The following is a 25,104-nucleotide window of genomic DNA, read 5'->3' as shown; positions in this document are numbered from 1 at the left end:
TGATGAAAACAAACCAATCTCAATTGCATTTGTGGTTGTAAGTGAGCTGTCAGTCGATAAGTCACTTGTACGCTAATATAACCGAAATTTGAAATGTCAGCTATATGATCTTCGAAATCGACGAACAACGACGATCTTATCGACATCAATAATTTTAAATTGATGCTTAATAAAAGTTTGGCAGGCTCTATAGACCCTGGACAATATTTAAAGTTTTACCGAATTGAAGCTTATTGCCAGCAGAAATTTTTTAAATTGTGTTTTTTTTTTGGTTCGGCATATGCTCCTCGATCCATGTTACTTGTTTACTAGAACAATAAATGAATAATTGCGTGCTAAGAATTGGATGTAGTATAATAAATTTTACACATTTTCAATTATTGAAATTCTTTGAGTAGTTGTTAGACCGTGATAACAATACTCCTCTTGAATTGTTCAGAAAATTCTTATTCTGTCAAAGCCTCTGAGAGCTAGCAGAACCTGAGTTTAAACTATGTTAGCATGGAATGAAAAGTAATACTACTTTGTTTACGAAATAATAACTATGAATTTATGAATGAATGAAACTGTAAAGGATGATTGGGGGCTTGGCTACATTTTGTTCATTTTTTATAACTTTTCAAAACATTACTTTAAGCTTGAGCTTACTCAACTCCAGCGAAATTATATGCTTTGAAGCAGGCATGGCAAAAACACGGATCCGTTCTGCACGGTACTCACCATCACTCGTGAGCACACCACCAGGAGTATTGAATGCTACGCTTCGTGCCCGTGTTGAAAAACACACACCGAACGCAGTAGAAAAAGCACCCGTACCGGTGGTCGTGTAATTGCCAAGCAACGGTGTTTGGATTTTCGGGCAGCACTGAAGTCGAGTGTTCCTGACTTCGGCAAACACCGAATCCGAGTGTTTCCGATTTTGCCATATACGTTGCTTGTACTATAAGCACCTATAGCACCACGGTATGACGAAAAATGCGTTTGAATGATTAATTCTTTTTTCATCAATACGCGTCTGATTGAATTCAATTGATTGACATTATAACCAACGCATGGGTGCTCTTCGGTGCCTTCGTGAAATTGAAAACACTCGGCTCCGGTGTTTAACGAAACTGAAAACACGCAGTTTCGGTGTATGCCGAAGCTTGAAGCACCAGCGCCGAAAATTAAACAGCGCCACGAGCACCGTGGCTTCGGATATTGCGTTTCGTGTTTCTCTTTGTGCACTGGCACGCAATGGCATTCTCAATACACGCGGTGGCGGTGGTTATATGGAGCACGCAGTGCAGTGCAGTGTTTGGACATGCCTGCTTTGAAGCTGGTTAGGTCACGTAGCTCGTGCAAAAGATTATATTTATACCTATCTTTCAATTCATGTTTACTATGTATTTCAATATCTTACGACTCCACTATTAAACCAATCAGTAAATTGGTTTCAAATTGCATTATGTGTACACCGCTGTATTTTGACATTGTTTGTTATCACATTCAACGCTATCGCCCAAGCACCATGCGCGGGTGGTTTTAATTAATTGGAAAACTCAGAGGATTTTCCGAGTGTTCATAATTATTTCGAAAAATAATGCGATGACATAATGTTTTCTTTAAAAAATCATATTTTTGTCTACGGAAAGTTTATTAGGATACACTTTCATCAGATTTCTACACTTTAAAAATATTCAACAATTCCCAAGTAGCATGTTAAGTTGCTGTCCTGTATATTTCTACAGATTGTGCAATTTATCAAGTTAGTTTGTATCACTATTCTAGTAACTGTTGTGTTATGGAAAAAGCGCAATTTTTCTATGTTGTGCAACATACTTTCAAGTTTATCCATTATAACGAACATTTATTCACAATTATTGTGCAACTGATACAAAAACTCATGCGTCGATCCCATCAAAAAGGCAGTAATAAAACCAGCAAAAAAGCAATTGTGAAACTCGTGCAATCTACTACGTAATGTAAACAAGAAATGGAATGACGTTTACAAAAACATAACAAACATAATTTCTTATAAATAAGTTTCAGATTCGATTTTCAATACAACTGCTCTCAACACAAACATGGATCTTGTAAAATAATCTGCTCATAAAAAATGATAATGCTACATATTGTAGAATTAATCTTTTGTGATTTTGTAAATGAAAAATTAACAACGAATTGCATTTTTATGGTGAAACATGTATTCGTGCGCCCGAAATTTTCAAGCGCCTTTAAATTAACGTGTTTTGATGATTGTACACAAATTTCTGTGAAAATAACAGTCTATTATTTTTAATGAGAATCATCAGAATGGTGTTTGAAATACGTATATTCAAACATTCTTTAAAATTTTCAGATGATTTTGATCAAACTAATGTTTAATTAAACCTGAAAAATCTCGAAATGAATTTTTCTTGAATATTTCCAATATGGCATCGATGGTAACAGTGAGTTGAATAGAAAATGGTTCACCCAACGTAAGGACATATATTATCTAAATAACAGGAAACATTAACATGTTAATATTTCGGAAAGAAATGCTCTACGTTTTGTTTTTTATTTTGTTTTTATCAGTTTTAATCTTCTAGTTGAATTAAACAACAATACAGTATAGTCATTTATCTTAGAGGGCCCGACTTTTGTGATACGCACTGTAGGTATTATTTGGGCAAGTCCGTGTGCTGGAGTTGCAAAAACAAGTTGCACAAGCGATAATATATAACTATGAGAGTAACTATGATGAAATTTAACGTTCAATATCTTTGAAAAGTGATGTCAGGTTTGCTTTTTTTTCGGGAAATGAAAACCGAATACAAATTATCTGATTGATTTTTGTTTTCATTGCGTATATAACGCTGTAATCATGCAACTTTTTTGATAATAATCTCATGTCTGCAAGTTTTGTGTTCAATTCAAACATCTTGCCCAACTTTTTTGGCAGTTTTAGATTTTTATATCAATGTTTTTCTAAAACTGAAGTAAACTGCGCACACTGATCTTAAAATTCATGAGGCAGCCAAAACAATGCGGTCTCTGCAGAAATATATTTTTTACAGCAAGGTTATCAATTCGGCTTAGCATTTTTTGCCTGGCGGAGAGCATCAATCATTTCACTAATTTTTCTTCCACAAGAGATTTATAGCAATTTCGACGTATATTGTGCCCGGTACAATTATAACAGCCGTTTGGAAAGTTTTTGATAAGTTGCACAATTGTTGTAGTTACTCTCGTTTTACATGACGATGTGAAATTTTTTGTAGAGCTTCTAGTGAAACATTAACAAGTTGGTGATTTACTGCACACTTGTTTAGATGTACTTAAAGTTGTTCTACAGTGATTTTTTCGGTAGTATTGTGAAACTTAACAGTGATACGTTGCACAACCAATTCTAATACATATTACTAAACATATCTAACATAAATAACATTTCTAAATCAATTGTAAAACATCTTGAAAGTTCAATAAGTTACATTTGCTACTTGGGTTTCCATCTAATAGACTTCGTTATACTGGGACAATATGAAAGCTATAAATAAAACGGAAAGTTTAATTGCGAATTAGTATTGTTGTGAAATAATTACTAATTTATTTAGTCCTTTCAAATCGCCAAAAGGAAACGAAATCGGTTATACGAAATTCGTTGCATTTCCATGAAAAGCTTTCATAAGAATTTATGTCGTCGCATTGTTTTTCAAGATAATTGTGAAAGATCACAAAAATACACAGAGATTTTTGATAACACTAGGAAAATCCTCCGATTTCCTACAGATAGATACAAGTTTTTCAAAGCTAAAATTTCCTAAAATCAATCGTGGGCATGGTATTTGGCCTTAATAGATATTACTTCATTTGGCTTAAGAACTGTAGAACGCCTAGGTTATAATAGATTAAGATTCTACTTACAAGCAAGAAATTCTTTTTTAGTTAGTAGCTCAAAAAAGCTAAGCTGATGAATTGAGAAAAATGTACCAAACAAACTGTACTTCTCTTTTGAATTTCCGCTCAACGACAACGATGACTGCTATTTCGTTTTACAATGATAACTGTTTTTTGAGATTGTAGATTACCCCTCAAGATAACTTATAAATTATATTTAGTTATACTTATATAAGTGACCCTTGCACGAGAATTATTAATGTCATTTTTAATGACTACTAAGTAATGACATTCCAAATTTGTATGCAGAATTCACCATTACTGCCCTTATACGTGCTTTAAAAATGACTTTACTTTTTAGTAATAACACTTTTAATGATCGTGTAAGGCCCGCTTATGGAGAATTAGATAGTCCCACGACAAATGAGAGCCTCTCTTTGTTTACTCTCTTTTTTTATTATTATGGAGCAATTATTGCAAATTCTCTATAGTTTCCAATATAAATCGAAAGCTTGTAGTTTTACCTTGAAAGTTTTGCGAAGAATAAAGCGTCCAATATAAAATCAGTTCGGTAAATCGCGAAAGAAAAAGTAAACAAAGAGAAAGTGTCATTTGCAGTTAGAACCTTTTGTCGTAGGACGGTCGAATTCATCATTACTACCCTTACACGTTCATTAAAAATTACATTACTTTTTAGTAATGACAATCTAATATTCGTGTAAAGGCCGCTCCGATTGACATTACCCATCATGTCTCAAAGTAATTATCTAGTAATTAGTAATTATCAGTTCGCTTCTTCTCACTCAATTTCGACATTCATTTGAATCGGTTGTTGCACTAGAGTCCGCATATATTTGGAAATTAGATTTCTATTCCCGATGAAAAGAGAACGACGACACCAGTGAAAAGTATGTGAATAATATCCGGCTAAAGAAATTTTTAAATTAATCTTGGCTCATCAGGCGACTATCACCGGAATGGAACGGTTACGGAACAAAAACACTAATTGTAAACAATTCATATGAAGGGACACTACGTCAAGTTCACGGAACATTTAAACGTCGTGGTTTGTTTTCATCAGGAGAAGCCAGTATCAAATACGATTCAGAGGATTGATCAACTCCGGTCGACGCCAAAATTAATTGAAGAATTTCTTTAGCCAGATATTATTCACGTACCGGACATCAAGATGTTCCATGACGATTATGTTGTGTGTCTCCACAAAAATTACTTACATATCATGTTGTAGTTCTGTAACCGTTCCAAGCCGGTGATAGTTGGCTGATGCCACGTGTGAATCGCTAATCGTTAATTTTTCACTAGTAGGACCCAATTTCCACACTATTTTTGTAGAAGTAATACAACAACAAACCGTTCCTGTAAACTGAACGATTATTTCGCGCAGTATGCCGTTCAACAAACGCTCAACGACCAACAAAAATTAATTGCTTGCTGAGTGGGCAGCGTTACGAACAACCTTAATATTAGGTAATTTAATTTATGTGTGTATAACATTTGTAACGTTTTGGAAATGTGTTGAGTTTGATTGAAATGCTAACGAACACCACCATTCCTCAAGTTTACCGCAAACGGTTTGAAAAAAGTCCGCTTACATGATAGCTCTATCCAGGACCTCATAAAAAATAAGAATTGGTTCATATGTATTGATATTCACTTATGAACAGACACGAGGAATCATTCGTTTGAGTTCTTTCTATAAATAAAAAGACAACGGGATTGAAGAAGAGAACTAGTTTGGCTGTTCGTTGTTTCTTTTGTATGATGTTTACACACTTTTCGTTGGAATCGGATGTTTTTAGTGCGAGATTGTATTATTCAATGTGAATCTTGATTCTCGATATGCGTAGATACATTGTTACATCATATATATAATATCGAGTTTCTAAACAACGTGGTTATTGTTATAACGGACAATCTAGTAATCTTTTATAAGTACGTGAAAGTGATTCCGATAAAGTGACAGTTTAAGTTCTTTTGGTTGTCCTGTGAGTTAGAAAGTAGATAACAAAATGGCAAATAAAGATCCCGATACTCAGACGGCGACACAAACTCAACACTCTGGTCTATGGAGTCAGATCGAAAGTCAACCAGTGGAACCGGTCATTTGGGGCAGACTGTATGGGAAAAATTTAAAAATTAAGACCCTCGGTACTAAAAATCCACTTCCACTTATTTCCAGAACTGCTTCCTGCAGCTATGGTACATGATTTGTGATTTTCACAATTTTATAACAATAATATTATTTTGCAACTATTCCTTTCCCGACAAACTTTAATTTTGTGTGTGTGATGTTTTGGCTAAGACCATGATTTGGTCCATCTCGCTAAACGTTTATTTTAGCTAGAAGTATCTAAAACAAACTTATCTGTTGTGTCTATGTAATTGTTTCCTAGGTCATATTGGGGAATTATTTTTTTCTTGTACTAGACCCGGGATTGGAATGTGTTTCAAATTCGAGTGGCCATATGAAACAAAATCATGCACCGTACTTCATAGGAATATTAGTTTTGGTTTTATTAATTTATCTATTTATTTCAGACCTTTGCAATGAAATTTTCAATGTTGGTAGAAACGAGTCCAATCATTTACGAATTGGTGAGGACTGCCTATCGGATAGACTCCTCAGTCGTATTTCGAAGGTACATTTTTCAATAAGAAAGGACACCAACGACTTGCAGAGTCCAACGTATATTATGGTAAGACTGCTAGCTAGTTTATATTTATATGATAAACATTGACATAAAGACAAGGAAATTAAACATTTTCTTTATTTTATCTCCGTACGTGAAGTCTCTATCAATGTGCTTGTATGACTGGTCCAATATTTCAGTCCTATTAAAACTAAGTTAAATTTTTGGAAACGAATTGATTATTGATCGTATGCGTAAAACCTCTGAGCTATGTTGCATTCATCTGAATATATTCAATGCAAGCATATGCCAAACTATTATTATATTCATAGGATAATAAATAAACTACACACTTTTACTGTTAGATAAAAGGGCACTAGATTCATTGGAAATTGTATCGTAAATGTTTTATTTACAGGATAAATCTCGAAATGGCACTTTTGTTAATGGATATCTGATTGGGACTGGCAAAGAAATGATACTTAAAAATGACGATATCATTGCATTATCACACCCCAACTACAAAGCATTGCTGTTCAAGGATCAATGCTCATCTAACGAATTGAAAGATCTGCCGAAAGCGATCAACGACACGTACTATGTCAGCCGTAAACTGGGATCTGGAGCTTGCGGTGAGGTTCATTTGGTTTACGATACTAAGTCCTGCAAACCATATGCAATCAAATATGTAAAGAAAAATGCATTGACAGAAGGCAGCAAACGGAGAGTATTGAACGATCCTCAGCGAGTTATGAACGAAGTAAACATAATGAAGAACTTGGAACACGTATGTAGCATGCAACAATTAGTGAATCCTATATCTAGTGACTTCTAATTTTTACAGCCATGCGTAATAAAAATGCATGATATTGTAAACACGCCAGATTCGGTTTACATGGTACTAGAGTACATGAAAGGTGGAGAATTGTTGACACGCATAACCGACAACGAGTTTCTTTCGGAAAAGAATGCCAAATTATTCTTCTTGCAAATGTGTCATGCAGTTAAATATTTGCATGCTAAAGGTAAGTGCTACATCGAATCAAACCTAGGTTTGGTTACCTGTTTCGAACCCAGGTGGTTTTTCAATCTAAATCCGTTGTATGATACATTATAAATATCATTTCATTTGGCTTTACACATCCTTCTTCCCAGCTCAGGTAAAATCGATTAGAATTCGTTGACCTCGTATCTCTCAATTGTATCAGATGGTGTTTCGTTATAACAGGCAAAACCTTTTTTTCCTTTCCTTTTTATACTTTGCGATCTACAATCTACATATTTTATTTCCGAACGCATATGAAAACTTCATAAGAAAACTTGACGAAAAGGAAAAGTAACCGCCCCTTCCGGTGAAGCTCTCAACGTGTGATCATGTTTCGCACTAGTGCGACGAAAATTTGTGTATTTCTTGTTCGAGGAAGAAAATTTTTTATCGTACTGGAGTGAACCAGTGTTGTGACCCCGCAAAACTATCCTCGGGAACCTGTAAAAGCCATTACAATAATAATAAATAAAAAAAACAATCAAAAATATAACCTAACAATAAACGGGTGAGATGGGGCTGGCCTTAGCCTGCAACGTTAGTGACACAGCAAAGAATAAAAAAAAAAGAAAAGTAATTGCTAAGTAGTTTTATTTGTAGAACAACTTAGGCTTCTTTCTTATCGTTTTTTTTTTACCTCGCGCTTCAAAATAAATCGCTAATCCGACGTAAATTTAATATTATTGCTAAAAACTTTTACACTGCTTTTACTGACGTGCCGAACGAAACAAAATACGACTTTATCGTCGTCAGCAGATAGTAGTCATTAAGGGGTTGGGGTTGCTTATGGCTGTGTTAAGTGTACCTGACTACTTATACATTCTTTTTTTAAACGAATTATTTCAAGGTTGTGGTTTTTTTATGCAAACTTTCAAAATTATGCGGTTGTTTCATGCGAATTTTCAAAATTATGTGATTTTATCATGCGAATTCTCAAAGATTTGCGTTTTTTTGCGAATTTTCAAAATAAAATGGATTTTCTTTTGTGAATTTGCAATGTTATGCAGTTATTGTAATGAAATTAATAACAACAGGTTTCAACGTTTCATGATTTTTTAAGATATCTGAGAACCTAAGTTTTACTGTTTTGCCTTTTTTATATAGAAAGGCTATGCCAAATACCATTCGATTCAGTTCGTCTGTGTGTGTATGTATGTAACAAAAATATGCACTCAGTTCTCTCGGAGATGACTACAATCATTTTCACAAACTTATACCGTTTTTGTTTTTATACCTACATACGGGCGACTCTGACTCCGAGTAAAACGAACACGTGGTACGCTTCCTAAACAACTCATGAAAAAACGAAAAGTATTGAATAGATCTTTACTCAAAATAAAAATTTCACCCATGCTAAAAAAGATATACACAAAAAAAAGTTTAGCATTTTTTCAAGTACAATTTTTATTATATACTAGCTGACCCATCGAACTTCGTCTCGCCGAATTTTTTTTTGAATTTGTGTTTCTGGACAGTAGGACTGTCGAACGTATGCAAGCGTATGAGTAATGTCAACAATGTGTGCGTAAAAACAAATTCCGGCACTTCTTTTCCTGATTTTAATCAATAAATCTTCCATATGCTTGAAAAATACACACTAAGAAATTTTCGCAGAATTCGGTAATATTTTACCGAATTTTCAACAGCTGACCGTTCGGTAATCAGTTCGGTAATTCAATTGATTGCTGAGCGTTCGGTAATGAAAATTTTGTTGACATGTCAAACGACTACCGAAAATTCAGTAAATGCAGTAGTGTCAGCTTACGGATAATTCGGTAATTTTTTTTTTGTTTTGGTTGAAATTAAAATCTAAAATTAATTTAAAAGGTTTTCGGATTTTCCAAATAAATACAACTTTTAATTCATCGATTACGCTTTTCTATTTTAGAAATGTGTTTCCCATGATTTTTCACTGCGAAGTGTGAAAAAATTTTGTTCCTGTCGTGGCTACGGTTTCATTTCCCAATAAAGATCCGAAAAAAAGGAAAAAAAAAATATCAGTTGTGGCCGGTGATATGTTCACCACGTAAAAAAATTGAATTAAAATTTCAAACGCTGATTTCATGTACTGGTTTACAGGAATTACCAGATCCTTCCAACACACTGCACAATCTATCGAGTCCACCAGGAATTGACCTCGAACGACAAGTGTAAACCAATCAGTTCATTCTGCTTAAAATTGCAATTCAAGAAAAGCGAAAATCTTAGTCTAAAACTCTTCCGTTTTCTTTAAAACTACTCGAGTAAAATTATTTCAGTTTCAGCTTACATTTCCACTGACACATTTGATTAGCAACAAACACATTCCTACATGGATTCTATAAGTAAACCCGCAGAATAGGAACCTTTAATTGAACACGCTAAAGGCAATGGATATGGAATGTTGTCGTAAAACTATTTATTTTTCCGGAAAACTGCTTTTGTTACAGATAATATTTAGTTTTGTTCGTTTTGTATAGCGCAATCTAATACAAATGCATTGAAGCAGTGTTACTAACTGTTTTGTTAGGGGATTAAAATCTACATTCATAAAATGTAAGTAATTTTCCATCAAACGTTGGTGAAACATTGATCAAAGCTGATATTTCATCCAAAAAGACAGGCTTAACATTTATTTGAGAATAAATTATTGTTAAAAAAGATTGTTTGAAACTCAATCGTGTAAGCCACTTTGATAAGCTGGTTGCTCTGCATATATGAATACATAGATCTATGACATACGTACCCAATAAAATGTACGTAATATATAAATCACCAACAAAAGTTAACCTGGTTACTCTTGAACCTTAATGTATCTTTCCATTATTTTATTGATTACTTGGCTGCGATGAATTCTTAAAAAAAACTGTGAATATGTTAAAAGCTTTTGTTACGCAAAAATTAAGCGAATGCACCGATCGCCATATCATCTTTTGAGTCAGTGCATCGAACAGCGATTGTAGATCAATCTCAAACTATAGTATATAAAAAGTGAACTACATATAGGAATAAAAAGTGAAGCAAAAATAACTAACATGACTACTCTTTGTGATTCCACAAATTTACAAAAGCTGCCCTCGCGACTTGTAGTTCGTCACTTCTCGCTAGTCTGGTGATATTATTTAATCGTGTTTGATGAATATTCGTAGCGTGACAATTTCGATTAACAATTTAGCGATAAAACAGTATTTTTACTTTTAATTTAGGACTTCTGGTCAGTCAGTAATTATTTAGTAAATTTTTGATATATCAGAGACTCGGATGTTTCGCATCGCTAAGTTCGACTCCTCTGGTAGAAGGTAAAAGTTTAGGTGCGAGAAACCTTCTTCTTACTTAAATGAACCTTGTTACGTCGAATTTTTCCGAACTTTATCTTCAAATCCTTACTCTACCTTGAGTACTATGACTCTACATTGTTCATATTCTTTCTCCTCTCACAATCTCTAGTTAGTTTGATATTGTTAATAAACCGAAAGATAAAATGAGTAATTCTTGGACATTCGAAAGTTCAAGTTACCATTTTTTTATTTTAAATATTGTGTCCATTAACTTTTAACACTGCATTCGTTTAATAATTGTATCAATACTCGTCTTATTATTCGACACCATATCATTTTTTAGTACCCGAACGGTGGAGTTCGGTACTGAGAATCTATATTAGAAAGTTTTGTATGAAAATAATGTGCAATGCTTCTGTTATAGCGGAGTGAACATGAGGAGTGATTGTACCAAGCTTATCGTTTGTGACAATGCATAAAATCTCACAACTAATGGTTTTCAATCTACCAGAATTAATCCGACGCGAACGAACTTCAGTATGTTAAATGCAAGGCAAACCTCTTTGTTTGACCTCATTATTTAAACATCAGAATCCTATCATTGATTCATACGAAAATCGTTCTATAATGTGATTTGTTCAACTCACGCCTACGATGGCCAACCATAATCATCTAACTGATTACATTGCACCATAAATCAAATAAACATAGATTTCCCATTGTACGGTGACACTAACAGCACCTCTAGTGAGAAACGGGTGTATATTTTTCCATTAGCTACTGTGGTTGTGTTAAATGCGCATGCAACTTTATGCATGCATTTTAGGAGCATTTACGCACCCATTCTCCATCAGACGGCGCTTTTGGTGTCACGGGTTGCTCACTTACATTACTATTACACTGAAAAATCTATGTTTATTTGATTTATGATTGCACACAATGCATCTTCTGGTAAACAATATCAGAATTTTTGATCCTGTTTACGGTATAGCTAGAACACTCATATGCGTTCCATCATTGAATCAAGTAATAATGTTGATACCCAATTAAGCACGTGGTTCGAAATGACGAACCACATGAATTCACACAAAACAACTCGTTGCGCGCCAAAAGATTCATTCAACGATCTAGTATTCCTTTCTTCGAAGGCCAAACACTTTTGCAACTCGTTATGCGCCAAACACCTATCGATGATCTAGCAATCATTGACGACTTTTTCAGTGGAAAATTCCATTGTCCATACAAAATAACTTTATTGGTTTTTCCCACTTTTCCGGCAAGTTTTCCTAATTTTTTTGATGTACGAACCCGGTGGGGGTAAAAACTGATCAAACAAAAAAAAATCATCTCAATCCGTCCATCCGTTCTTACGTGATGCGATTACAAAGAATGATCTCTGCATTTTTATATATATAGATCTATTATCATTACAAGATTACTTTTAATTGCAGGTATCACGCATCGAGACTTGAAACCGGATAATATTCTTCTACGAGACAGCAACGAAGAGACGTTACTCAAGGTATCTGATTTTGGTTTGAGTAAATTCGTGCAGAAAGACTCAGTGATGCGGACCTTGTGCGGAACGCCATTATACGTTGCACCTGAAGTTCTGATGACCGGTGGTAGGGGTTCCTATACCCGAAAAGTTGACATCTGGGGGTTGGGAGTTGTTTTGTTCACAATGCTTAGCGGTACGCTACCATTCTCAGATGATTACGGAAGTCCTGCTGTTGAGCAAATTAAACGGGCTAAATTCACCTTCCGTCACCGTTCCTGGAAGTCGGTATCGTCACAGGCGAAAAAGCTCATATACGATATTTTGACAGTCGATCCCAACAATCGACCTTCGATCGATGACATTCTCAGTAGCACCTGGATGCGTGATCCAGAAGTGATCCAAAAAGCTGAACGTCTTATGAATATAAAGCTTACAGGAAGCAAAAAATCGTTATCTGATGTGGAAAATAATAACGACAGGGTATTTGCTGAACCTCCGAAGAAGCGACAACGGACGAAATGACTAGAAACAGACAAGGAGGATTCAGTACGGGTAAAAATGACGAAACGGATAAATATCGAGTTGAATATTCTGTAAAAAACTGCCATATTTGTTAGTAAATATTAAATGTAGTTTGTTTGAACCCGGCATTAATGTGCTCCAATTGATAACAAAGATCACTACTCTTTAGGATGTGAAGAGACTATTGTCGATATTTTGTACACACTGTTTTTGTTAATATTCAAGAACATAATATTATCATTGGTCGACAATCAAGATTACCACCGCAGGAGAGGAGTTTGTTTTATTGTTGGTGGGCCTTGTTTCATACTATTGAAATAAGTGCTTTTAATCATACAAGCGGTTATTATATTCATAACATGTAACTGTGTGAACATTTCACATTGTGGTTGAACAAAACCTCTGTAGTATTTCGCAAAAAATAGATTAGATAACTATGAGTACCTAAGCAATGAATTGACAGGAGAGAATTGCGTTACAGCATGCGGCATGTAGCTTTAAGAAAAAAGGAAATGATTAACAGAAAACAGTCGAATTATTTAAGAATTAGTTATTACAGACGAACGATTTATCCGTTCGAATATTCCGAAACAAAATTGAATTTAATCAAATAAATCCTTATACGTACAGGCTAGTGAGTACCCGATAAATCTGTTAGTATAGTTTAAATACCTTTCACTTTTATTTTTTGAATATTTTAAAAATAAACGGAGCAATCGTTATTATGACGACTATTTATTAGTGCTGAGAAAACAAAATATCTTACTTACCTTACTCATCAGCCTAGCCCTGTGCTGTTCTTTGTTGTATCTAGCAAACGTCACTATGTTGCTCGCTCCATGGCCGCTCTCCGCCATGGATTATTATATTGAACAAGAGACAAGAAAGTCTTCTTCTTCTCTCTTTGTTCGATTGGAAAGGTTACAATGACCATACATCCAGCGGTTTCGTTTATAGAGTCACATGGACTTTACTGTTTTTGACTACCGGTGGTATCTCGCCGCCGAGCCACTTCAGCACGAAAAAGCTTTCTTTCCTTCTCACGAATTACTCGAATTTCTAACACACTATCCGCGAATCAACGTGCTTACACCTTGAGAGCTCCACCGGAAGTCGACAAGAAAGTCCATCACTTTGCCGTAGCCCACTCCGGGATTCGAAAGGGCTCGAGAGCGTCCCAGATACTAAGACGTAGCTCTAACTGTCCAGCTCCGTAGTTGAATATCTTTGCGGGATCGAAGGTGCTTCGGACTACTATTCCTCGGGAGTTAGCATAGTTCACGCACCGTTGGTCGTTGTCGTTGGAAGCCGTATGCACATCTTGCAGGTAAGCAGACACATTTTGCCCAACACTATGAAGCCAGTTCCTAGTACACTCTGGTAGAGGGTAGCCGCTCGCTGCTCGCTTTTCCACACCTTCTATCCCGACATCGAATTTGAAGCCAAACGATTTACAGTTCCGTGTGCCGAGCTTCCAATCGTTACCCTTCATTCGTCACCTAGGTCGATGCAGATTGTTCCGATTCGTATTGCTAGATTGTTCGTAACGAGTGTTTCCCGGGCGGCTCGTTAGGTTTGTCTCAAACCCCTGTCTCGCCGGAGGGCCATCGGACTATTCACTATTCACATCTTTCCGTTCCGGTTCAGTTCCGTGACAGTTCAATGAAAGTGCCTTCAGTGCGCCGTCAGTGTTTTTTGTCGGAACCCTTCCATGCCGTTTCTGTTCCGGCACGGCAAAGGCACTGACAAACTGACTTTAGTGAAAATTTAAAAAAAATTGGGGGTCGACAAATTCGAGTTTGCCTGGCGGACACAACACGGACGACAAGCTGCACGGAAAAGGGACTGTGCCGGATAGGAGTGAATGAGCGCATAGCGAACAGATGAAATAATATCGGTGTCCGTGCACGGTGCCGGGCCGCCACTGAGCCGAATCGGAAAGGTGTTAATAGTCCTTAAGTCAGCGACACTTTCATCATAATAAAGCTGTTATAGTTAGTTACGCTGTTATAGTTAATCGCCCAGAGAGAAAATTCGTGAAATTGGAGCCATCGATCTATCTGTTATTGGTTGCCAAAACAAATTTGGTTGAACTTGACTTTTGATTTGAAATTTAAAAACTTGAATTCCTGTCGGTATTTGGTGTGATTTTCTAGAAGAGTAAAAATATAAAAGGTAAAATAAAGTGTGCTGCCAAGTTTGGCTAAAAACCGTTTTGATAGATCGTTTACCGCTGTTCGTTTTTTTTTATGTGGAACACATCTTTGTTTTCTATATAGAGGTGCAAATTAGAAACTCATGGAAAAATACACGTAGAAATGTGGTCAGGTTTTAAACACTTACAGCTCAGTCTATTTTGTATCAATTATTAATATTGTTTCATCATTCGATTATAAATATTTCTATGTTTCTATTTGAATGTATCAAGCCACGTATTTTCAATTATATATGATTGAAATTTTGATTAGTAGTGAGCAGTGTCTTATTTTGTCTGATAAAAATTTTCGGCATAACGGATTTCCCTGCCATAGACGACGGGTTTGAAGGAGAAAGCGATATATCAAAGGGAAAGCATCGCTCTGATTGGTCGATCGATGCAAAAGCGAAGCCTGTGGAAGCACGCGAATCTATAAATAGAAGCGAAATTATAGCTAACGTTTCAGTCCTACGCGTAGCATGCTAGAGGTAGGTTTTTGCTAGACAGCAGGACAAAAAGTGCCATAAAACGGTTTGAAACTTCAATTGGTATGCTCTGATCTTGTGTCATGCAAGCTCGGATGAAATTCCATGTTATGTCGTTTTGCCTGAGAAATTGACAACTATCCTAGGATTCATTTTGAGTGCTTAAGATTGATTTTTAATTGTTATATTATGAACTCGATTGATAATGAGATAAAGTTCATCGCTTCAACCGAAATCGCAGAAGTAAAGAAACTTAACGCTATAAAAATAACTGCTTGCACACAAAACTTGAAGATCATTCTAAGCAGACTCTCGTGCAATTGCGGATTCAAAAGTGTGGCCAACTGTTTGGTTCTAGATCTTTAGAAATTTTGGTTGCCTTTTCCACATCAAATGGCTCGAACAACCCCATGGGGCTGGTCCTTGTAGTTTTTTTCAATTTCCTTAAGAGATAAAGGGTGAAATTTTGTAAACTTCATTCCGGCGATTTAACAGAAAATTTTAGGCTGCATTTTAATTATGAACATAAGTTAAATATTGCTTCCGAAGGAGGAAAAGTAATGTTGGTTCAAGAGCTACGTGTTTAAGAATCTGTTCAGAATTTGATCGTTTCAGAAAACAACCTCGAGAGATTTGTGTTTATACGATGAGCTTAAAAATTCACGGTAAAGATCACATTTTGTTCACTTGAAATGCAGGTCTTTTTGTCATAGAATATATGGCGTTATGTTCAAATCGGTATTTAACTAATAGTGTATGTCAAGCTGATCGATATCGAGGACTTCAAAGCAAAGTTAAGTAAACGTTTGGCAAACTTTCCAGTTATGGCCAGTATCAATCCTAGTTGAAGTTTACCACTGAAGAAATAAATTTAATTATGTTTTTGATTCAGTATACACGTACCTTAACCCATTTTACTTGATTATTAGAACATTAAAATTATTTCTTCAACCTTTCCTAAATTAAACTCCATAGCTAATTTATTTTAGCTTTGATAACAATACTCCTATTGAATTTTTCTGAAACAAACAATGTTTATTTACTTCGCTCTTTTGGTTCTACGTTTGACGGTTCGTTTGGTTCCTTTTGGCTTCCACTCCGCGCGTCTCTAATTATAACAGGGTCTCTATTTTATAGCGGCCCTCACACGAGTCATTAAAAATGTCATTATTAAAAAATAATATCATTGTAATGAACGTGTATGGTGCAGTAATGACGAGTTTTCTATCAAATTTGAAATACATCATTACTTAGTCATCATTAAAAATGACAAAAATAATTCTCGTGTAAGGGCCGCTTATCAGACATCGTATCAGTCAATTTGATAAGGTTCTACCCAATTTTTGGTTAAACACCATTTTGTGTCACTGAGTAGCTTCAAGTAAGCGAGCAGAAAATATGATCCATTAGGTTTTTTATCGTGACGACACAAATGAACAAGTATTCATCCTTGACAGTTCAGCGGTACTGTTTACAAACAAGCTTAAACAAAAATCGAAGAGCACATCTAAAACAATCATCTTTACACTTTGCAACTAGTCTCTTTTATTTAATAAATATCAAAAACGAGCCGTATTCAATCGTGAACAAATGTTTTAAAACTTTATTTAGGCGATTCGGACCGTAAATGGTCTGATCCAATTTGTCAATAAACAAACAAAAGAAATTTCTGTTTACAAACAGTACTGCTGAACTGTCAAAATGTGTTCATCCGATTGAGGTTAGCAGTGACGGTAAAAAACCTAATTAGGTTTCCCTCTCAGCAGGCCGTTCAATTTTGTTGGTCTTTGAGTGTGTGAAGTGTTTGAAAAGTGTGTGTTACCTTCATATAGAAAGAAAATTTATTGTTATTCTACGTTAAGTAGAAGTACTGTGCGGGTATGTAGTGTAAGTTTAAAAAAAATAAGTGGAATTAATTTCAGAAATTCTCCAGTAAAACTAGTCCAACGGGGCTCCAACTCCTTATATTAAAAATGGCTCAACAATGGACCTCTGTCTGCCGGGTTTGTTGAACGAAACAAATGGCATTCGGTTCAACGGTCTGTTTCAAAATCGGCCAACGAAGGTCCCGTGTTGGCCTCCCGTTGAACGATTGATTGGACTTTCATTGGACCAACGATCCAACGTATTGGACCAACGAAGGACCACCGTTGAACGTTTTTCTCTAAGCGGGTTTTTACCGTCACTGCTAACCTCAATCGGATGAACACATTTTGGCAGTTCGGCGGTACTGGTTGTAAACAGACTATTTTTTGTTTGTCTGTTGACAAACGGATGAGACCGTTCACGGTCCGTATCGCCTAAATAGAATTTAAGGCCATCGTCCAAGTACCATGCGCGCGGGTGGTTTTAGGAAATTTTCGATGGAAATTTTGAAAAATTTGCCGAAACCAGAAACATACCGACCTTTGAAATACTTTTATCTATCTACAGGGTGAAAATGGCTGGAAAATTCGGAGGATTTTCCGAGTCTTATCAAAAATAGCACTGAAAAAATTAGCTTTTTTGTAATTTTTCACAATTATTTGAAAAATAATTCGATGGAATGAATTTTTTTTTTTCAAAAAAACCTTATGCTGGCAACAAGGATCACATTAGGAAACATTTTTGGAAAACCTTTTCACGCTTTTCATGGAAAATCAACGAATTTCATATAACCGATATCGTGGAAATTTTTTAAATTCGTGGATTTTCCATGAAAAATTACAAAAAAAGCTCATTTTTCAGTGCTATTTTTGATAAGACTCGGAAAATCCTCCGAATTTTCCAGCCATTTTCACCCTGTAGATAGATAAAAGTATTTCAAAGGTCTGTATGTTTTTGGTTTTGGCAAATTTTTCAAAATTTCCATCGAAAATTTCCTAAACCACCCGCGCACATGGTACTTGGACGATGGCCTTAAGAACATTTGTTAACGATTCGATACTGTTAGTTTCGAAGATTCATTAAATAAAAGTGACTAGTTGTGAAATGTAAAGATGATTGTATGAGATATGATCCTCGAGTTTGTTCAAGCTTGTTTGTAAACAGTACCACTGAACTGTCAAGGATAAATTTTTGTTCATTTGTGACGTCACGATAAAAAATCTAATTGAATCCATTGAACCAACTAGGGATGTCGGATTTTTCGAACTTTTCAATAATTCAATTAGGTTTTGCACGAACATGACATAACCTCACAAAAATGAACAGAATGAACTTTTGTTTACAGTTGACGTGTACTTTTTTACAGTTTAAAAGTTCATCAGAAGTTATTATTTCTTCAACCAAATCGTTCGAACGTAAAAATTGCAAGTCGCCTCACCCTCAACAGATTCATACATATATCGCTCCTTGATGCTGGAAACACATACAGGGCAATCTTTTTAGTTATTTTCACTGTGGAATACGTTTTTAACAGGCACTTTTTCGTAATTTTTTTCAATTTTTACTTGCAGTCGCAAAACAAAACAAGTACACGGCAACTGTCAAAGATGAACTTGTTTCATCGGCAGATCATTTGTGTCGTCATCGTGCCAAATCTAATAATCGAATATTATTTTTCAAACTACTAGTGTCCCTTACACGATCATTAAAAGCGTCATTACTGTGTGGTTGTAAATTATCATTCATATTGCGATACCACGTGATCACGTGGTATACACATTCGATGACCGCCATTGATCGGTGCATCATCTCAGCAATCGTTTGTTAGGATGTGAAAATACTGTCATTGGGATGACTGTTAATCGTTCAAAAGCGGATCGGAACGACCGTTAACGATATTTGTAAGCACAGACTAGGATAGCCATGGACTGTTATGGTGCGGTCGGGACAATCGCTAATCGTTCGAAAGCGGATCGGGACGACCGCTAAGCGTTCGAAAGCTAAGTAATGACACTTCTGCTCAAACGCTCGTCATTACTGCATTACTGTACATCATTACTTTTTAGCATTACACGTTCATTATTAATGATGAGTATTTGTAACTATTCCAGCACGGGGCTTGTTACCAGAATAACTTTCCCTCAGCAATTAAAGAATATTAGCAATATTCTTTATCTTCGTTTAGCTGAAAATAAATTTTATTTGCCATTGAAACGTTAAGGTTTGTCATTTCCAGAATTTTTTTTCACGTTCAGTTCTGAAGAGAATGTTTACTTCATGGTTGTCAAATTTTCTCATCTAATACAACGGACGATATTCAGCACTTCCACAAAAAAATAAGAAGAAATAATGTTGGTAATGATGAAAAATCCGGAATTCCATCATTACTCGTGTCATTACTGAACTCGCAGACCTTACACGATCATTAAAAGTGTCATTACTTTTTAGTAATGACACTTTTGATGATGGTGTAAGGGCCGTTACTCGATTAGGTTTTCTTCGATTATCACAGTTAATAATCGATTACTCGATTAATCGATCGTTTATCCGACATCCAGATCTTCCTCAGATCCGACATTCCAAACAGCGATGTCAGATCTACGGATTCGTTGATTTTCTACGGGTCTACGGATCATTTAAATAAGATCTACGGAAATTAGATTTCTAATAATTTCTACGTAAAACTACGAAAACTAATTTGTCTGATGAGCCGAAATTAAAGGTTTTCTCTTGCAATTTCGTGCTTCCAAATAAAATTTTTATTAGGCTCATTTGCTTTAGCTTAACGTGGCCGATTGTCTTGTTGTTAGGGAGAGAGAAAGGGATGCCGTATTACGGGGCGGCATACTCCCCAGTTAGTAAGGGGACATAGGGAGGGTGGGACCTACACAGTATTGAATTGAAATTTGAATACATCATTGGTTTGTGGCATACATCTTTTAGACACATTTTGCGTTCGATGAATCTTCATGTTTTTCAGCTTGTAGCAATGAAGAGATTATTCTGGATTGGGATGCTTCGTTGGTGTGTTTTGACGTTGATGTGACGTTTTTGGGTAGCTTCCAGCAACTCAGTCAGTTCAAGGCAGGTGCATGCTCCGAAGCATCGTTTACACAGGCCATACTTCCAGCAACGTAAAGAAGAGTGCGGTAGAGCTGTAGACGAGAAAGAGATAGGGAGAGCACTAAATTTGAGCATTGATAGTTTTCAAGAAGTTATAGATGAGAGTCATATAAGGAAGATTTCGAGTTGCCAAGACGTCGCGGACTGGTACGAAGGGTGGTATACCTCGGGCCCGAAGGGAACCTATGAGTTGGGACCTGGCATCACAATACTCGACACATGTCCAAACAACATGTTCGATGTCATGATAACCCTCACCGCAAACGCAGACACCACTCTCAGCGAGCCCCACACGACGGAGATGCGCGCTGAACATATAATGATTAGACATGAGCCTTGACATTACACGAATAAAGTCTCGGCTCACGTCTAACCCCCGGAACCAAGCTTTCGTCGATACCTGTGGGATTATTGAGTGTAACCATCGTCCCAGAGTTCCACTATTCCATGTATTCTGCCAGCTAGCTAGAGTTTTCTGACGACAGCAACTGAAAAATTCATTGAAGCAGATTGGTCTTTCATAGATATCACCTTCTAGTGCGCCCACCTTGGCTAACGAGTCCGCCCTCTCATTGCCCCGTATGGAACAATGTGAGGGGACCCAAACCAAGGTAATCTGGTATGATTTTGCAGATAAAGCACTCAATTGTTCCCGTATTTTCCCCAGGAAATACGGTGAGTGCTTTCCAGGCTTCACTGAACGGAGAGCCTCAATGGAACTGAGACTGTCCGATACAATGAAGTAGTGATCTGTGGGCAGAGTGTCAATGATCTCAAGGGTATACTGAATTGCAGCTAGTTCTGCGACGTAAACTGAAGCTGGATCACTGAGTTTATAGGAAGCGGTGAAATTTACATTGAATATACCGAAGCCAGTGGACCCGTTTAGATATGATCCGTCAGTGTAAAACATTTTATTACAGTCGACTTCTTTAAATTTATTATTAAAAATTTTTGGGATCTCATGAGGGCGTACAGGATCCGGGATTCCACAAATTTCTTCTTTCATGGATGTGTCGAAAAACACAGTAGAATTAGAAGTATCCACAAAATGAACACGATTGGGAACAAACGAAGAAGGATTTATATTCTGAGCCATGTAGTCAAAATACAAGGACATAAAACGGGTTTGTGAATTAAGCTCGACGAGCTTTTCAAAGTTTTCTATCACCATCGGATTCAAAATGTCGCATCGGATTAGCAGTCGATATGAGAGATCCCAGAACCTGTTTTTCAACGGTAAGACGCCCGCCAGCACTTCAAGACTCATCGTATGGGTTGATTGCATGCAACCCAAGGCAATACGTAAACAACGATACTGAATTCTTTCCAGTTTAATGAAATGAATATTCGTAGCGGAGCGGAAACAGAAACATCCATATTCCATTACTGACAATATCGTCGTTTTGTACAACCTGATCAGGTCTCCTGGGTGAGAGCCCCACCAAGTTCCGGTTATTGTACGAAGGAAATTGATTCTCTGTAGGCATTTTCGTTTCAAATACCTAATGTGACATCCCCAGGTACCTTTGGAATCGAACCAGACCCCGAGATATTTAAATGTGAAAACCTGAGCTATGGTTTCACCCCCTAGTTGAAGCTGTAATTGCGCAGGTTCTCGCTTCCTTGAAAATACAACCAGCTCAGTTTTCTCCGTAGAGAACTCGATACCCATTTGAAAAGCCCATGTCGACAAGTTGTCGAGGGTATCTTGCAATGGTCCTTGGAGATCGGCAGCTTTGGGTCCTATAATAGACACAACACTGTCGTCGGCAAGTTGTCTTAGCGTGCAAGATGTGTTGATACATTCATCAATGTTATTTACGTAAAAGTTGTATAAAAGGGGGCTTAAGCATGAGCCCTGAGGAAGACCCATGTAACTGAATCGCTTTGTCGTCAAATCACCATGCTCAAAATGCATGTGTTTCTCGGACAATAGATTATATAAAAAGTTGTTCAAAACTGGTGAAAGACCATGCTGATGCAACTTCTCAGATAGAACGTTAATGGAAACTGAATCGAATGCCCCCTTGATGTCGAGGAAAACTGATGCCATTTGTTCTTTACGAGCAAATGCCATTTGAATTTCTGTTGAGAGCAACGCTAGACAATCGTTCGTTCCTTTGCCCCTGCGGAACCCAAATTGTGTACCTGAAAGCAATTCATTTGTTTCGACCCAATTGTCTAGACGGAAGAGAATCATTTTCTCCAACAATTTCCGAATACAGGAAAGCATAGCAATCGGCCGATACGAATTGTGATCGGAGGCTGGTTTTCCAGGTTTTTGAATAGTAATAACTCTCACTTCTCTCCATTCGTGTGGGACAATATTACCCTCGAGGAACTTGTTGAATAAATTCAACAAGCGCCTTTTGGCAGAGTCGGGCAGATTTTTCAACAAGTTGAATTTAATTCTGTCTAACCCCGGGGCTCTATTGTTACACGACAAGAGCGCAAGTGAGAACTCTACCATCGAAAACGGTGTTTCGTTTGTATTCAATGTCGCGACGCGGGATATCTTCTGTTCCGGAACAGAATCAGGACATACTTTCTTAGCGAAATCAAATATCCAGCGGTTAGAATATTCCTCGCTTTCGTTCGCGTGATTTCGATTGCGCATGCGACGGGCCGTATTCCAAAGAGTGCTCATTGCTGTTTCTCTCGTTAATCCGTCAACAAACCTTCGCCAGTAACCGCGTTTCTTGGCTTTAATCAGACTTTTCATTTGAAATTCTAACGCCGCGTATTTCCGATAATTATCTGGAGTTCCGTTCCTTCTAAACGAGATGAAGGCTGAAGCTTTTTTCGTTTTCAGCTCTGAGCACTCTTTGTCCCACCATGGGTTGGGAGAACGCATACTAGTTTGCGCGCTAGGTACTCGTTTCGTCTGAGCTTGAATTGCGGTGTCAAGAATCAAGCCAGCCAAAAATGTATACTCTTCCTCCGGAGGAAGCTCCTGTGATGTTTCTAGTTTCTCAGATATCGAGCTCGCGTAACGTTTCCAATCAATGTTTCGTGTGAAATCGTACGAAACATTGATTGTTTCCGATGGTCTTCCACGGTTGGTGATAGAAACTATGATCGGCAAGTGATCGCTACCGTGAGGATCACAGATTACCTTCCACTTGCAATCTAACTGTAGCGAAGTCGAGCAAAGGGATAAATCCAGCGCACTTGGTTGTGCTGGCGGTCTAGGGTTCCGTGTCATTTCTCCCGTGTTTAGAATTGTCAAATTGAAGTTGTCACACAGATCTTGGATTAACGAAGAACGATTATCATCATATAAGCAGCCCCATCCTGTACCATGCGAGTTAAAGTCCCCTAGAACCAGCCGCGGTGAAGGAAGAAGTTCTATGATGTCTGCAAGCCGACGATGCCCTATCGAGACTTTGGGAGGAATGTAGATAGAAGCTATACATAGATCTTTGCCTTTAATATTAATTTGGCAAGCAACAACTTCAATTCCCGGTGTCGAGGGGAGGTTAATACGATAAAATGAATAGCACTTTTTAATCCCTAAAAGTACCCCTCCATAAGAGTCTTCTCGGTCCAGGCGGATTATGTTAAAATTATGGAAGTCGAGGTTGATGTTAGAAGTAAGCCAAGTTTCACTCAAGGAGAATACATCGCAATTATGAGTATGTATTAAGTGTTTGAAAGAATCAAGTTTTGGGATGATACTTCTGCAATTCCACTGAAGCACAATGATCATATCTTCGATTCTCAGTGGTAAATTATCCATCAAAAGATACGATCGCTGCAAGGAGGGGCCATTGTTCAGTCAACTGTTTTAAAAATGTCCTTACTGTTGGCAGTAGAGCAGTTAGGAAGCTTTTCAGAGGATCAGTAATATTGAAGGCTGTTAATATCCAGTCCACGATATCAGAAAATTTCAATAATCCAGCGTTTGTTGGATTTTCTGGTTGTGCTTTGGGGTCATTCGGGTTTTTTGATGCCCCAGGAAGTGCTGGGTACTCCTTATCATCCCTAAGTTTTTTGAACCCAGGAGGTGTTTGCTTCGGTTTTGAGTCAGCACTTTTTGTTTCCGTTTGGTTCTTTTGTGACGAAGAGGACAGTCTGAGGCCTTTACGAGGAAGCTTGGGAGAAGCCAGATTTTGTCTTTTCCTGCTTCCTTCAACCTGTGTGTAGGAAGGTCCTTCGCCTGGGTCGTCAGAGGTATCCTCTTCAACTGGCAAGATTGCAAACGGGTTCTCAGGGGTCGATGGAGTGGTTCTTTTTAAGATTTCCGCATAAGAACGTTTGGAACGTTCTTTCACGGATCGCTTCAATTTCTCCGCACGCTGTATGTACGTAGGGCACACCGAAAGATCATGAGGATTCTCCCCGCAGTAGCAACACTTTTCCACTGCTCTTCTGCAGAGATCGTCCTCATGGGCCTCTCCGCATTTGCCGCATCGCAGTTTGTTGCAACAATAGGTTGCCGTATGACCTAGCTGTTTGCAGCTTGTACAATGCATTACCCGCGGTACATACAGCCGAACAGGTAGACGAACTCCACTCACTACCAAATAATTTGGAAGTGCAGATCCGGCAAAAGTCACGCGAAATGAGTCCGATTGGTAAAATTTACCATCT

General features: G+C 37.2%; 1 protein-coding gene across 2 annotated transcripts; it reads left to right on the top strand.

Moving 5' to 3' along the window:
- The first annotated feature begins 5,430 nt into the window (after positions 1-5,430).
- LOC131429496 (ovarian-specific serine/threonine-protein kinase Lok) lies at positions 5,431-13,559 on the top strand. 2 transcript variants are annotated; one of them, XM_058593646.1, is made up of 6 exons: positions 5,431-5,998; positions 6,062-6,081; positions 6,421-6,578; positions 6,931-7,299; positions 7,357-7,537; positions 12,266-13,559. In XM_058593646.1, the coding sequence occupies exons 1-6, from the start codon at positions 5,892-5,894 to the stop codon at positions 12,835-12,837; spliced, it is 1,407 nt and encodes a 468-aa protein (XP_058449629.1). In that variant the 5' UTR covers positions 5,431-5,891; the 3' UTR covers positions 12,838-13,559. The 2 variants fall into 2 exon arrangements, with proteins under 2 accessions (XP_058449629.1, XP_058449628.1); XM_058593645.1 differs by lacking the exon at positions 6,062-6,081 and having other exon boundaries at positions 5,432-6,030.
- The last annotated feature ends 11,545 nt before the right edge of the window (positions 13,560-25,104 follow it).

This window comes from Malaya genurostris, chromosome 2 (assembly GCF_030247185.1).
Source record: "Malaya genurostris strain Urasoe2022 chromosome 2, Malgen_1.1, whole genome shotgun sequence".
NCBI lineage: Eukaryota > Metazoa > Arthropoda > Insecta > Diptera > Culicidae > Malaya > Malaya genurostris.
Note: the sequence above shows the minus strand (reverse complement) of the source record. Positions and strands in the feature narration are given on the sequence as shown.

Excerpts from the sequence above, each read along its gene's own strand:
- LOC131429496 (XM_058593645.1), top strand. The coding sequence starts at position 5,892 with ATGGCAAATAAAGATCCCGATACTCAGACGGCGACACAAACTCAACAC. Across the intron at positions 6,579-6,930 it reads AGAGTCCAACGTATATTATG|GATAAATCTCGAAATGGCAC; the intron begins GTAAGACTGCTA and ends TTTTATTTACAG. Across the intron at positions 7,300-7,356 it reads TAATGAAGAACTTGGAACAC|CCATGCGTAATAAAAATGCA; the intron begins GTATGTAGCATG and ends TAATTTTTACAG.